Below are 14,629 nucleotides of genomic sequence, written 5' to 3'. Positions count from 1 at the left end.
GTGCACACACTTATGTCTCCAAGACTGCAGGGGTAAAAGAAGTGTAACTTGTGCCTAAGTGCCAAAAACACCACATACAAGGCTAAAAAGCTGCTATTTAGATGCTCAAAAGGAAAGGGCATACTTGTTTTGAAAATGACATTTGCACTCCACATGTTACATTCTAGCAGATTACAGCAGAAAAAAAATTAGGCCTACTTACATGTTTGTAATAATTTAGGACCCACTGAAGCTAGTGGGTGGTCAGGAAGCACTCTGCTTCACAAACTATGTGTAAGTGTTGTATTTTACTCCTAACATGAACTAAGTCTGTTGACTAACTTTGAGTTGCCATTACATTCTTTCTTAGGCATTTGGGTTTGATCCCAAAATAGATAACTATGTTGAGAAAGCAGTAGCTGTGTTTGGTGGATTCTATATTCTCTTCTTTGTGGAAAGGATTCTTAAGATGGTATTGAAGATCTATGGCCAGGTAAGTAATGGGGCTGCTGCATAGAATAGTTCTGATGTATGCCAGTAAGCTGTTGCAGCTGTATACATTGCAGTGGCAGCATATTCAAGCAGGGATGTTCCTGAGCTTACCCAGATCACATTAGGGGGACTGTCTTACGCATCTTCTTAAGATGCCCCCAGTTCAATCAGCCCCTGTCATTGGAGACCGCATGGACCATAATGCATAAAATTCCTGTGGGAACTGCATTGATTGATTACAGGAAAAAGAAATACTGGAAAGCGCTTAATACATTTTTAGTTGGGGGGAATTTAACAGCTAGAAGGAAGGAAGTAAAAACAGCACTATTTGACCAGGCAGCTTTCCATTAATAACTATCAAATGCTACTTGGAAAATAAATGTTAGGTTTGGGAAGGTTTGTCTAATATAATAAACACAAACATGTATGTCAATATAAATGCACAAGCTGTTGTTCTTATTATTGTTTGGGGTTTTTTTCACAAGGGTGACCACAATCACTTTGAAATTAAAGAAAAGAATATTCCCCAGGATAATGGTAATCCACCCAAACTGGTGAAATCCAGCAACGGAGTCACATGCTATGCAAATTCAGCTGTAGTAGAGCCTAATGGAACACTTTCCTATGACAATATCAGTGTGGATCCTGGTCAGGTATAGCCATTTTAATTTGTTATTTAATTTATTGTATCACAACTGCTTATATGGACTTATCCAGTAAGGAGAGTTAATGTAGGCTTCTATGAATGTTTTCTTTTTTTAACTTTTAGCTTACAACTCACTTGTGCAGTATGAACAAGCTGCAGTTTTGGCAAGTGAGCAAATGTGATGATTATTTTTTGTTAGCTGCCAAATAAACCAGCATGTAGCAAAGGTATCAGAAGAAGAGCATGAATCAATATTTTGCCAGTTTATTTGATTTTCTTTTTAAAAGGTCTCTAAGTGACACAGCACTGCAGATGTGAAATGATCACGATGAATTTCTGCTTCTTCAGTCAGTCAACCTCCAACCAGAGGTCTCAGAGATATGTCCTGGCCCCATTAATCTCAGTGTATGTATGGGCTCTACAGTTTGAAACTGACACTTTTGTTCATCTTCATTTATACATCTTCAGTCTCCATTGCACACGAGATTATTCTGGTTTATTGTGCTAGTCCAGGAGGGTTGGGTACAATAGAGCATGGGGATAAGGTGCAAGCTTAACCCCCAGTTTAAGTTTTCTGCTATATGTATTAGAGCTCTGTTATATCATGTTCTCTCCCATGCATATTCTGTTTCTTTCTGCTACTTGGCCCATCTTCCAAATATGGTCCCTGGCCAATTTAGGAAGTAGATGAAATCAGAAGGAGAAGAGTACTGTGCTTCTCAGCTTCCCTTTTCTTTCTCTTCTCTTAACACTACCAGGAGGTCAAGATGAGAAGCAAGCCATTGCTAATGTTGGGTATCCCTTCTTAAAGAAAATGGTAGTATTGAAATGGCCTTTTTTCTGTAGTTTTTGTCATCCAGTCACTGCATGGAATTTCATGTAGCTGCTGCATAGTGACTGTCTCCCCTGTTCCTTACTGAACTGTATTGAGCAGCACAACAGAAGGATGGAAGTGGGACAGGAGGGAGATGTAGGAAATGGCTGAAAGAGCTATTTATGCATAATGAAACACTCATTTCCCAGGTTTGGAGCTCTGGGAGATGAGGATCTGGTGCACACAATTTTAATGATTAAGAAAATTCTTTCAAACCCTTAAAAATGCTAAGTCCGGCACAACATAAACCTACATGCTGAAAATCCTTGTTGAAGATTACTTTTGAGGCCTGCATTCACCCTTACCTCAGAGCTGGCCCCAAAGGGTAATCTTCAGTAGGTTTCTTCAGTGTACTGGATTTCAAGCATAGCAGGTTTAACATTATTAGCTAAATAATTAACGCTGTACATTGGGATTGCCTTTGCCTTTGTTCTACAAGGTTTCTGTTACTATTCCCATCTGGCCTCACATTGACAGTGGGAATGCATGTGAACTGGACTGAGAAACTGCACAATTAAACACACAGCCCAGAGAAATATCTGGAACCTATAGCTGTAAAATGAAGATGCTAGTTACAGAGCCTACAATGGCACCACAACCTTGGGCAAGGGGAGACCATGAACTTACATAACAGGCTTATGATATTTCTAGTATGCTTTTGTGTCCCAAGTGGTGACAGTGGCACTGCTTTTCTTCCAAATGGATGGCTCCACAGGCTGACATCTATGGAGTTATAATTTACACTTTTTTGTATTGGTGCCAGCAAGTCTGTCCCCTAGAGTTGACGTTTCACCTTGATGTATACATACAAAAAGCCTTTTGGCTGTCTTGGAGGCTCTAAGTTCAGTGTTTCAAAGGTGGTTTATGCATTCTGGTTGGTATTTATGAGGGATCCATTTGCCATAGGCTGACATACATGTATTAGAATTTTAATGTATCATTGCAATGTAAAGCTTGTTAGAGTGGATAAACTGTGTACAGTGAGGAGAGTTCATCACATAGGCTTTTAAAGGAAGTGATCATAGGCTGCCTGTGCCAAAATGCACTGGTTGCTTTCATCCACCAGGACAGTAGGTATCCTTCTTTTAATGTTTGAACAGACTGTCTGTCAGGATCACTATAAATATTTAATTAGTCACATACTTTTAACTTTCACTTGCAACAGTAACTTCAAACATGGAAGCCTCTTGTGTGCCCCAAATTCCTTTTTACAATGCAGTAATAGTATATGTTTAAAAAATAATGATGTTGTGGAAATGTTGCTCCCGAGACAAAATACTGCCAAGGTCTGTGTTACAAAACAAACAAAGGTTAGAGTTGTCTATAAAATGTTACAATGGTCTTTATCAGCACCCTTGTGTGTGTGTTGTCTCATTCCTTCTAGCTCCTGGGGTGCTTCCAAAGCACAGCAAAGAAATGCTGTGATTTTTCTTTCAGTTTTAGATCTAGTGTTCAGTTTTTATCTGTGTGAAGGAAGAAGTGTAGTGAAGGAGGTACTACTCCCCAAATAGACTTAGGACCCTGTGTCCATTGCCTTGTTGAAGTTGAGGGTAAGAGAGAGGCTTAAGGGAGCTGAACTGTATACAAAATGATGGTGAAATAGGAAGACTATTATATAAGCCTTTGTCTATAAACTAAAATGTAGAGGTCTAATAGTGTAGAACTTTCCCTTTATAATACCTGACATTTTGTAAGCCAGCTATGTAAGTCCAGTGGGATTGCTTGGCACCTATGCTATCACAGGAGCGTGCATGCTAGGGCATTTTAGCGGGGATGGATATGACAATTTTCTCATGTAGCCCATACATTTGTAAGGGAATATCTTCAGTGTCCTTTTATACTGGCTATTGAGAATATCCACCTGTATTGGAATTTATTTCCTAACCTTGGTAGGGCATGCAATTAAATAATCTTTTGTTCATAAGATACCACTGGAAGAGTAATATCCTGGTACTCTATACATGTATAAAAAGCCAACACATTATCATTTAAGTATGATAAAGAAAGGACTGGAACAGCCAGGGCAAGGATTAGTATATTTTAGAGGTCACAATATAATGACCAGACAACCAGTTTATGAGGAACTCATCATGTTTCCCCTTGCCTGAAACACTGTGGTTCTTTGAGAACCCACACCCAAATTTGAACCTCCAGATGTTTCTACCTTTTTAAAGTATCATAGAATTAAAGAAAAGTAGGGCTGGAAGGAACCTATAGATGCCATCTGATTCAATCCCCTGCCTGAGGCAGGATCATCCCTATTCAGACTCTATCCCAAGCAAATCCTTGTCTAAACTATTACTAAAAATGCACAGGTAACTTCTTCCACACAACCAAAATGCATAGTGCCCTAACCTGCCACAATAAAGCAGGGTGATGATAATGGTGGCCAATGTCCTGCTGTTGCAGTGTTTGTTAAAATATGCTTGAGCGATCCAAGGAAGAGGGTGACATCCTGCACTACAAAGGAAGGCAAAAACCCACACAGCATGTCCCCATGAGCAGGAACGTGCACTTTCTTGGGGACAAATAGCAGTGTCACATATTTGTCTTGCTGCTATTTGTCCCAAGGCACATCCCTGCATGTGTGCTCTGGCACATGGCAAGTTGCTGTGGGTGGGGTAGGGGAGGCTGGGGTCAGCACCTGGGCTGTCTCCAGCAGTCTTACCTGGAGTTCTGTGGGCCTCTCAGGGCAGCAGCAGTGGCAACCTGGCTGCTTGGAGCCTGGCTGGAAGCCAGAGTATGGCTCTGGTTTCTGGCAGCTGCCATGTGCTCTATACTGCTTTTTTTGTGGCAGGTGGTTTTTTTTTAACACTGGGAGCTTGCCGCACTGCAGATTAGCAGTGCAGCAAATGCATGCACATGGATTATGTGTGGTTTGCAGGGTCTCAAATGTGTTTCCACAGCCAAAACTGCATGTGTGCATTTGGGGGACATGCCCACGCTGTCCATACCAATCTGACCATGGAGTAAAATTTGTTCCAGACCCCAATGAAGCAGGTATTCTCTTTAATGTATCAAAAGAGAAAAAATCATGTGGAAATCTATACTAGTTCCTTGAACTCTACACAATGAAAATTACTTAAAAAGAAGGAAGAATCAAGTCATACAAAACTCCACAAAGCACAAAACACCCTCCAGCTCACTGAAGTAATTGTCAGTCCCATTCTTAAACAGTTTGACAATCTTTCCAGCCTTCAAATGGCATCTTGGTACCACATTTTTCAATCTCTTCCAGCACATGTAAAAGATACTATATGTGCTTTATTCATAGATGTTAAATTCAATTTTGGCAAAGCATGTGGATCTAACATTTCCCTTAGTCATGCCTCTGCAGTGCCACTGACTTCATTGGGAGTTTCCACTGAGGTAAATGTTTTTTTTAATTTTGTCACTCTGATAAAGGATATATTTTTATTTCCAAATTAATAATACATTTTCAATCATTCACACCTACTGTGCCCTGGAAACTTTGTACCTACAACTATTCAACACACCCCATGCTAGCATGAAGAATAGGTCATTTAAAGCCTGAATGCAAAATTGGTATGTACAAGTGTTTTTACATTCACATATTTTATGGGGAGTGATTACATTGTAATTTGACAAAGTATGAGCCCAGTAATTTCCACAGCAAACTCTTTCCAGAGTACACAGAACCCATCCTTTCAGTGAATTCTTCAGTATTTCTTGGGTGATTGTGTTCTGAGAGAAGAAGATATCAGCAGGCCTCAATAAAAATTATAATAATATTTGTAAAATAAAGATAGGAGAAGGGTTGGTAATGTGTCTTTTTAAAATATGATCACCTGAGATTAGTGTTGCTGTCTTTTAGTGAATAGTTGCCATTTTTTTATCAGCAAGAACAAGGCACTTACCTAATATAAAGTCATGTGGCTTTGTAAGTGACCCCAGAGGCTACAAAATTCTTGATCCACTGGTTTCCCAGGTAATACATTATTCAAAAAGAAAATCTCTGTGTAGCTGCAAGCACTACATTCTCAGCAGAGCTAGAAATGTGTCAATGAGACATACTTTTGACAGAAGTCAGCACAATCTACAAAGTAAATCCTCAGTGAATTTTTGGACAATTTGAAGAAAGCATACCAGGAAAAAGATAAAATATGGAAGTAAAAAATCTAACAAAAGAAACGAGGCACAGGTGAAAGAGCTTGTGGACTCTAGCCCTATTAAATAACAGGGTGTTTGGGTTATTTGTAATTTGAAGTCTAGCTTCTGAAGATCTGTCATTACCAGGTTTCCTTTTCCCACTATTTCTCTACTAGTTTTATCCTGCTGGCTTTCCTTTAATGATAATACCCCACAGAAGGTGAAGCTGATATTACTCATGTGTTTTTTGGCATTACTAGAGAGGATCACCTGTGACTGAGCAGCATATGTTCAATGGAATTCCAATCAACCACCAAAGCCTTGAAGTTATTGGTTATTTGATTAATAACATTTCAGGTTATTTCATCTGAAGTTATTTCATCTGAAGTTGGGCTGGAAGGCAGGGCCACATGCTTTACACTTCAGGTGGTAAAGATTATCTATCTGTTTTATTTATGCTGATTATAATGGTATACATTTAGGCAGTAATTTTGTTGCAAGATAGCAGATAGTCCATGCTTGATTTGAGAACATTAAACTCAGTTAAATAATTTTTAAACATAATAAAATTTAAATAGATTTGGAACACCAAAGCACATTGGGGTGCCTTGAAGTGCTTTCCTGGGTGCTGTGGATGTCATGTAATATTAGCACTGTTAGGCGTGCAAGTATGATTCACAAGATAAACCCAGTGATTTCAAATAGGAAATCTATCAAAATAGGAAATCTGTCAAACAGAAGTGCTTTTTTCAAATTCTTTAAAACTGAAGAATTGCTCTATTTGTCCAGAGTAAAAAATGAATGAAAGATAAGAGGTTTTTAAAGACATTTTGTGAGGTATGCTTTGAGTCTAATAAGAGATGCCTTGTATCTAAAAAAAAAGTTGGGAGTCACTGGCTTAAGCATGTGACAATCCACTGAAGTCAAACACATGCTTAAGTGATTTGTAGGGTCAGGGATATTGGTTTTAGCCATGTTGGTCTAAAAGTGTAGGCAGATAAAACATTTGGGGTAGAGGTGATATCTTTTATTAGACCAACTAAATAGTAGCAACATTTTTTTTTTCTTTGTAAGCTTTCGAACTGAAACGCCCTTCCTCAGGCACAGGAGAATTCAAAGTTTGTAAAAGTTCTCCCAGAACTCACAGAACAACCTTTGTTAAAATGGACTGTTGTACCCAGAGGAAACCTACCATCTTTTAATTCCCCTGTGCAACATGGTTTCATTTCTACCTGGGAGAACTTTTACAAACTTTGAATTCTCCTTTGCCTGAGGAAGGGTGTGTGGGCCCAAAAGCTTGCAAAGAAAGAATTTTTTTTGCAGGGTCAGGGCCTATAAGAACAGAAAGTTATGGAAAAGATGGGTACAACTGACATATTGGGATCAGTATGGAAGTTGCCTATCTTTTTTTTTTGCTACTTCTTTCATCTCATAAAACTATTACTCTTGCTTTTGGTATGTGCCGGTAGAGGCCATAATTGCTTTATGGCAGGGGTTTTGAACCTTTTTAATAAGTGTATCCCCAGTTGCCCCCTTTTTAGTAAGTGTAACCCCTGTGGGGTGGCGAGTGTTTGGACTTGGAGCACAGGTAGGGGGTGGTGGAGAGCAGCCAGATGCGCAGTGGGAGTGTGGTGAGCAGAAGCAGCATAGCCTCTTTATGGCCCTGCTCTTGCCCCACCCCAGGCCTGCCCCTGGGAGGCAGTGGTGCGGGGTGGCTGCGCTCTGTCCCTGCCCGTCCCTGCGTACCCCCAGGGGTATGCATACCCCCGATTGACAATACCAGCTTTACGGTGTGAGGGGATGGGGTGCGTCACTTACCGTGAGTCCCCCTGTCCCCGGACGGCCCCTGGAGAGGAGGGGGTACGTGATGGGCTGTTCCTGCTTCCGCCGATCTCGCCTGCCACGACTTGCTGTAATATGGGGGTTCACCCGTGCGGGGAAGCTGGCGGTCCGACTGGGGTACCTCGTCTCCAAGGTCCAGGGGTCCTGAGGGCTCCTCCTCCCCTACACCCTCGCCCAGTCCTCTGGGTTGAGCCGCCGTTAGGGGCTCCCTTGTCTGTCTCCTAGTCCTGCAGTGTGGGGGGGCACCCTCGCACTGCCGGACCCTCACCAGGAGTCCTCACCGCACCTAGTCTCCCTGGTGCCGATCGCTCCTCTAGTCCTGGGGTGTCTTTACTCCTTTGGATTAACTCTCTAGACCCGGGGTTTACGAGGATTGCCCCCGGCCCGCAGGTCTTCTTCCGTGGCCAAACGGCCCGTAGCTGCCGGAGAAGAGTCCCTCCGTCCGAGCCTCCCTTCCCGGTTTCCTCTGGCTCGGCGGCCGCCGGCCCCCTCGTTACCTTAGGCTCGCCGAGGGTCGCTGCGGCCTCGGGCTCCACAGCTCCCTGCCTCGCTGGCTCCTGCGGGGACAGTCCTGGGCTCCGCAGTTCCCCGGGCTGCTGCTGCCGACTCCTGCCGCGTGGCTCCCGGCTTCGCAGCTGCCGGCTTCGCTGCCGCCGGCTCCTGCTGCGTGGCTCCCGGCTCCGCTGCTCCCGGCCCCGCTGCTTCCGGCTCCACAGCTCCTGGCTTCGCCGCCGCCGGCTCCCGCCGCGTGGCTCCTGGCTCCACCACACCTGGCTCCGCAGCTCCCGGCTCCTCAGCTCCCGGCTCCGCAGCTCCCGGGGCAGGCTCCCGCTGGAGCCTCTGTCCTGCTTTGCTTGGGGTAGGTGGGCTCCTTTTATTCTCCCGGGCCGGTCCCGTTCCGGCCCAGTCCGAGTTCCGGGAAACGTGAGGCTCCCGGCCAAACTTCCGGGGCCCGACCCGGAAGTTGGGCGGAACCCCGGGGTTCCCTGCTTGACCCTGGCCTCATGGGGTCCTGGCCCCCTCACAACGGTATCTGTTGTAAATAGCCAAAGCTTTATCAGCTTCTGTTTTCAGTAGGGTAATGAGTATTTGGCTCAGAAATCCCTGACTTGAACTTTTGTCCTTTCCCAGGATAACCCTTCTATAATAGATTGTATTATTTCAGCTAAGAATATGGTGATTGGGATAAAATACAGGTCTATTGCTACTTAAGATAATGTAGTTATTAATTGTAGACTCTCGTTTACTAATCTTATATATTATAATTTCCCAGTTATTCTTATCTTTCATATATCAATATTAAACCATATTAAAAATTCGTTCTTTTGTAATTAAGAAAAATTTACCTTCTACAATTTTGTCTATTTTTGTAGACAAAAATATGGGAATATACTGTATGTTGGTTTTTTAAGGCATATTAAAAGAAAAAGAAAGCTATTTGTTTAATATGTATATTTACCCATTTCAACTACAAGCAATAGCTAATAGTTCATTTGCAAGAGCATTCCTTGTTTTATATAAAAATATTATTGTACTTACACCTGGAATGCTACTACTTTATAAATATTAACTGAAAACATTGAGAAGACTATCAGATTGGACTATAAGAATTTTCTCAAAAAAGGATTTATTTATATCCCATTAAACTTTAGGTAATTTGCTTCTTTGTCTGCCAGAACTGTTTATTATTAAGTCGTGTCTGATTTTTTAACATACTTGACTTCTGGAGCATAAAATTGAGAGTCCTAATGTTCATTCTTTCTGTAACTGTTAGTAAGCTATTTTTTAACTTTGAAAATTTTATCAGCATGTAGGAAAATTACTGATTAAACCTTAAGCATATGAGTGGCAGTATTCAAAAATGCAAAATTACAGGAAAAAGAAGATATATGATGTTGCTGAATGGAAGTCTAGGCTCTTATACTAAGTTCCCAACACCATGGTATTTGTGTGCCTGTATAGGAGCATCGGGGCTCTTACATGATCAAGCCCCTTTTATTTCCAGTTTTATGATTCAAATCCAGTTTGGGTAGCTGGTACACAGAAGAGCCATCAGTCTCTATGTGAAAAAATTGTGCTGTCATTGGAGCTTCTGGTGGACTGGTGTGTGAATGGTAAAAACTGCCATCAAAATTTTCATCCTTGATAGCTGTCTCAGCAGAAGGGCAGTGACCTGCTATTTCATAGCTGGGGAGGTGATTTGGGTCAAAGCTTATAAACTCAGTGTTATGGAAAAGCATGTGCTGCTGCTGCTTGGCCAGTGTCTATTCCTTCAACAGAAAATATGGGTTTCTAAGATAAGCATTACATTACCTTTTTAGGAAATCAGATTTGTTTAACAATGGAAATGAAATTAACTGACTTATTTGCAGCAGTTTAGTGCTTCATGTCATTTTCATGCTGTTTCTCTAGGAAGAAAAAGCCCAAAGTTGCTCATGTAAATGTGTTAAAGGACCCGCACTATCAGAGATTGGAACAATTGCCTGGATGATCACACTGAGTGATGCTTTACACAACTTCATTGATGGTCTGGCTATTGGTGCCTCCTTTACCTTGTCTCTTCTTCAGGGACTTAGTACATCCATAGCAATCTTATGTGAAGAGTTCCCTCATGAACTTGGTAAGGCATGTGCATTAATTAAGTTGTTTGTCAAATAATTGTATTGGAATGTTCCAGTCACATTAGTCCTTTCATAGACTCTGAAGCAGGGGTGGGCAAAATGTGGCCCATGGGCCAGATGCAGCCCACTAGGCCATTCTATCCGGCCTGCAGGGACCCTAAAAACTTTAGAAAATGAATATTTATCTGCCCCTGGCTGCCTGTCATGCAGCCCTCAATGGTTTGCCAAAACTCAATAAGCGGCCCTTCGCCCAAAATAATTGCGTGCCGCTGCTGTGAAGTGAGCTGTTGCTTACAAAAGTTTTATGCATCTCTGAATTAGCTTGTCTATAAAGTGTAACTCGACCCTGCCTTCTGTCTGACTTCAGATTAACACTGCTAGTTACCTTTGACTGAAAAAAATATTCCAGTATTTAAATAAATATAAAAAAGTTAGCATTGGGTTGTAACATTTGTATGATCTTGCTGTAGTTCAGATCCAGAATAGTCATGTAACATCATTTTCTAAATACGTTTTCCTTTTTGTTTGTTTTTTTTAGGAGATTTTGTCATTTTGCTTAATTCAGGAATGAGCACTCGCCAGGCTTTGTTTTTCAACTTCCTTTCAGCCTGCTCCTGCTACATTGGGCTGGCTTTTGGCATATTAGTGGGCAACAATTTTGCTCCTCACATCATCTTTGCATTAGCTGGTGGCATGTTCCTGTACATTTCTCTGGCAGATATGGTGAGATACAGTTCATTTTAATTAATTTATTTTTGCATAGGAATGTAAGACTTTTCACAGTAGAACATATTAATGGTCCATCCACTAGAATTTGGAATTCTCTCTCTGTGAGCTATGGCTGTATACACATGTTTAAATGACTTGGGAGAAGTCTCCTAGGTGAGTTCTCCTGAAAGAAGAATTTATCTGGAGATGCCTGAACAGACATTCAAATACTGAGCCTCTGAGGAGTAGAGAATTTTGCTTTACAGCCAGGAGGCCCCTCTGCATACATCTCAGCTTGCTCTGCAGACTCCTTTAGTCTGCCTGGTAACAGATGGTAGTAGTGTAGATGGCAGCCCTAATTGGCTGACCCAAACAGATCAGCATCATCTTGTCTCCCTGCAGCACAAAGTGGGACTGAGAGGGAGGCATATTCTGCTCCCTGCTTAGCTGGAGTAGCGTCCAGCTTGGACAAAACATTGTCTCCTTGGGAGTAGGGAGGAGCAAAGCACTCTGCAATGCTGGAGGACGGTGGTTTTTGTCAGAAGAGTAAATTGTACAGACATTCACTTTGCCAGGAGAAACTCTCCTAGGGACAATTTAACCTTGGTTATTCCTAGATTATTTTTCTTTTGGTGCTATAAATTCAGCTAAAATAACAATAATAGCAGTGACGGAATATTTAGTAAAATTCCAGGATGAATGAATGAATTTGCTATCATAATTGTTGACTCAGTATGTGTTATGAGCTAAATTTTGTCCTTGTAACTAGACTGAGGCAGAGTATTTTTGTCAAGTAGTATATGTCATGAAAACTGGAGATTTGGAGGAAACAAAACTATTTATGAATTGGAGTTACATATTTTCAGATTTGAAAAAAAAGAAACTTTTTGAGAACATCAGAAATTTCATTTAAACTTTTTCACAATTTTTTTTTTTTTACTTTTTGTTTCAAAACAGAATTTTTTTGGGAAAACTGACGAGTTAAAAACAGTTAAAGTTAATAACCTCAAAATGAAACATTTCTTTTTGGCTATTATGAATATTTTGGACTGACCCAAACCAAATTTGTTTTTAAACATCGGGAAACAGAAAATAGCTCTGTTTTATATTTTAACAATTTTTCCTATTTTTTTTTTCTGTTCAGCCTCTGAGCTGAAAAATCCACCTCTGATTTTAACAGGACCCATAGCTTACCTATGTTTTAAAAAAATAAAGCCTTAATAGGATAGATGGGTGAAGGAGGCAGCATTCAGTTGCAGATCAGGTTTAGACTGACACCTGAGAGTCGGTTTTGAGTAATACAGTTTGGATTCAATGGTAGCAAAATCATGTTATTGTTCCTATGCTGAGATTTTATTACAAAATGGTAGAACTCTTTTAAGATTCATAAGCTTCACCATCTCAGACTGAAATCTTGCAAGAACATATATGCCTATAAAATCTCATAAGTTGTTAATCAAATAGAATGCCATCAGAGTTTTGAACCAGAATGGTGAGTGTAGGTTCACATACTTGTTCTTTCTCCCTGGAGTTTGAAGAGACACTGGTGCTGCACCACAGTTTTGTTCCACTTCTGATTAATAGTTCAATTCTATAGTCTAATTATGACCCAACAACCTGTGATTTCACAGGTAACACTAAAAGTCACTTTAGAGAAAAAACAGCATAGTAAACTATTTGCAATAGCTTAGTAGCCTCAAGAAGAAGTACTTCATTCCTGATGCTTTTAGTTTCCTGTCACTTCAAATGCTCTTTTATATGAAATCAGAGGTATAGCAGGGCAGCTCTGTGCTTGGATTAGCCATAGATTCACAGGACAGCACAGGCTGCCACTGTGATAGTGGCTGCTTTTGCAGCCTTCCACAAAGGTAGTAACCAGGGCTGCTGCCCTAGTTTTCTCTCCTATCCGTCCACTTCTGCTACCATATGAGATGATAAAGCAAGTATTCTTGTAACATGAATAATAGATAACCTGAGTATCATGCAAAAATCATGGAATTATTTGTCATATGTAGTGTCTCAACATAAAATCATAATTACTAAGCCCATTAAATAGGTAACATACCTGCCTCATCTGTTACTCTGTATTCTCTCTAGGTTTTCAGGTTGTGTCCATAACCCTGTATCTGAAAAAAAAAAAGAAAGTATTTTCTGTGAAAGCTCTGTAACAGAGATCTGTTGTTCTGCTTCTCTTCTGATTTTCACACTACTCTTCTCTGTCTTGAGGCAGGTAGGATTAATTAGAACTTCATTTCTTTCATCTGCTGTTCTCTCTTCTGTTCTGTTTCCATTAATGACATTCACACGTGGGTGGGAGAGGCTGTGCATGTCTCTTGGCATGCAGGAGTGGGTGAGGGTGAGTGTCTGAAGGCGGTATCAGAGAATCGGGTCTTGCCTAAGCATGGTCTCGTTCACTGTTATTTTTAGCTATTGTGAAAAAGACATGAAGAATGATGCACTGATTACTGAAAGGGCTCTGTCTTCTGCTTCCCCTGGCCTCACTGTTGTTTGAGAGTTGGATTTCCTGTCAAGATAGTGTTTAACTTTGGAGATTATGAAAGGACAAGCAGTTTTTTGCCTGGATTGGCTACCACAAGCAGTACTTGTACCCTTGAATGCCGTATCGTCATACAGGGTGCATCTACACGAGACGCTAAGTACTCAGTAGTCTAATAACACTGTGCAATAGTGTGCTGGGCAGAACCCATACTAGTATGTTACTGCGCAGCAGTATTAAGCTACTGTGCAGTTAGCATTTGAAAAGCCTGTGTGCTACAGCTACTGCGCAGTAGCATGAGTTACTGCATATTGATTTAGTACTTGGTTATCCAGGTACTAAACTTAAAGTACTGTAACTACGGCCGATTAATGAACGAGTAGATGTACCTACAGAGAGTCTCTCAAGTTTTGGGGATTCCATTATCCAGTCTGACAGCATTTCCATTGACTCTGCTAGGAAGCTGGAGGAATTAGAATCATAGAAAATTAGGATGGGAAGGGACCTCAGGAGGCCATCTAGTCCAACACCCTGCTCAAAGCAGGACCATACCCAACTAGATCATCCCACCCAAAGCTTTGCCTAGCTGGGTCTTAAGAACCTCCAAGGATGGGGAGTCCACAACTTCTCTGGGTAACCTGTTCCAGTGTTTTACTACCCTCCTAGTGAGAAAATTCTTTCTAATATCTACCCTAAACTTCCCTTCCTGCAGCTTGAGACTGTTGCTGCTTGTTCCGTCATCTGCCACCATTGAGAAAAATCTAGCTTCATCCTTTTTCGATGCCTCCCCCGCCCTTCAGGTAGTTGAAGGCTGCTATTAAATCCCCTCAGTCTTTTTTTCTCTAGACTAAATAAGCCCA

At 41.3% G+C, this 14,629-nt stretch overlaps 1 protein-coding gene across 1 annotated transcript in view; it reads left to right on the top strand.

Annotated features, from left to right (window-relative positions):
* The window catches only part of SLC39A8 (solute carrier family 39 member 8), a 44,538-nt gene that overhangs the window by 28,291 nt on the left and 1,618 nt on the right, over positions 1 to 14,629 (top strand). Inside the window, exons 4-7 of the mRNA XM_090031888.1 lie at positions 350 to 472; positions 957 to 1,124; positions 10,356 to 10,563; positions 11,103 to 11,287. Of these exons, the coding sequence (XP_089888014.1) occupies positions 350 to 472; positions 957 to 1,124; positions 10,356 to 10,563; positions 11,103 to 11,287 (684 nt within the window). The remainder of the gene's footprint in view (positions 1 to 349; positions 473 to 956; positions 1,125 to 10,355; positions 10,564 to 11,102; positions 11,288 to 14,629) is intronic.

This window comes from Crocodylus siamensis, chromosome 2, assembly GCF_052110815.1.
Source record: "Crocodylus siamensis isolate JL-2025a chromosome 2, ASM5211081v1, whole genome shotgun sequence".
Taxonomy (NCBI): domain Eukaryota; kingdom Metazoa; phylum Chordata; order Crocodylia; family Crocodylidae; genus Crocodylus; species Crocodylus siamensis.
This window is presented reverse-complemented; position numbering and strand designations above follow the sequence as displayed.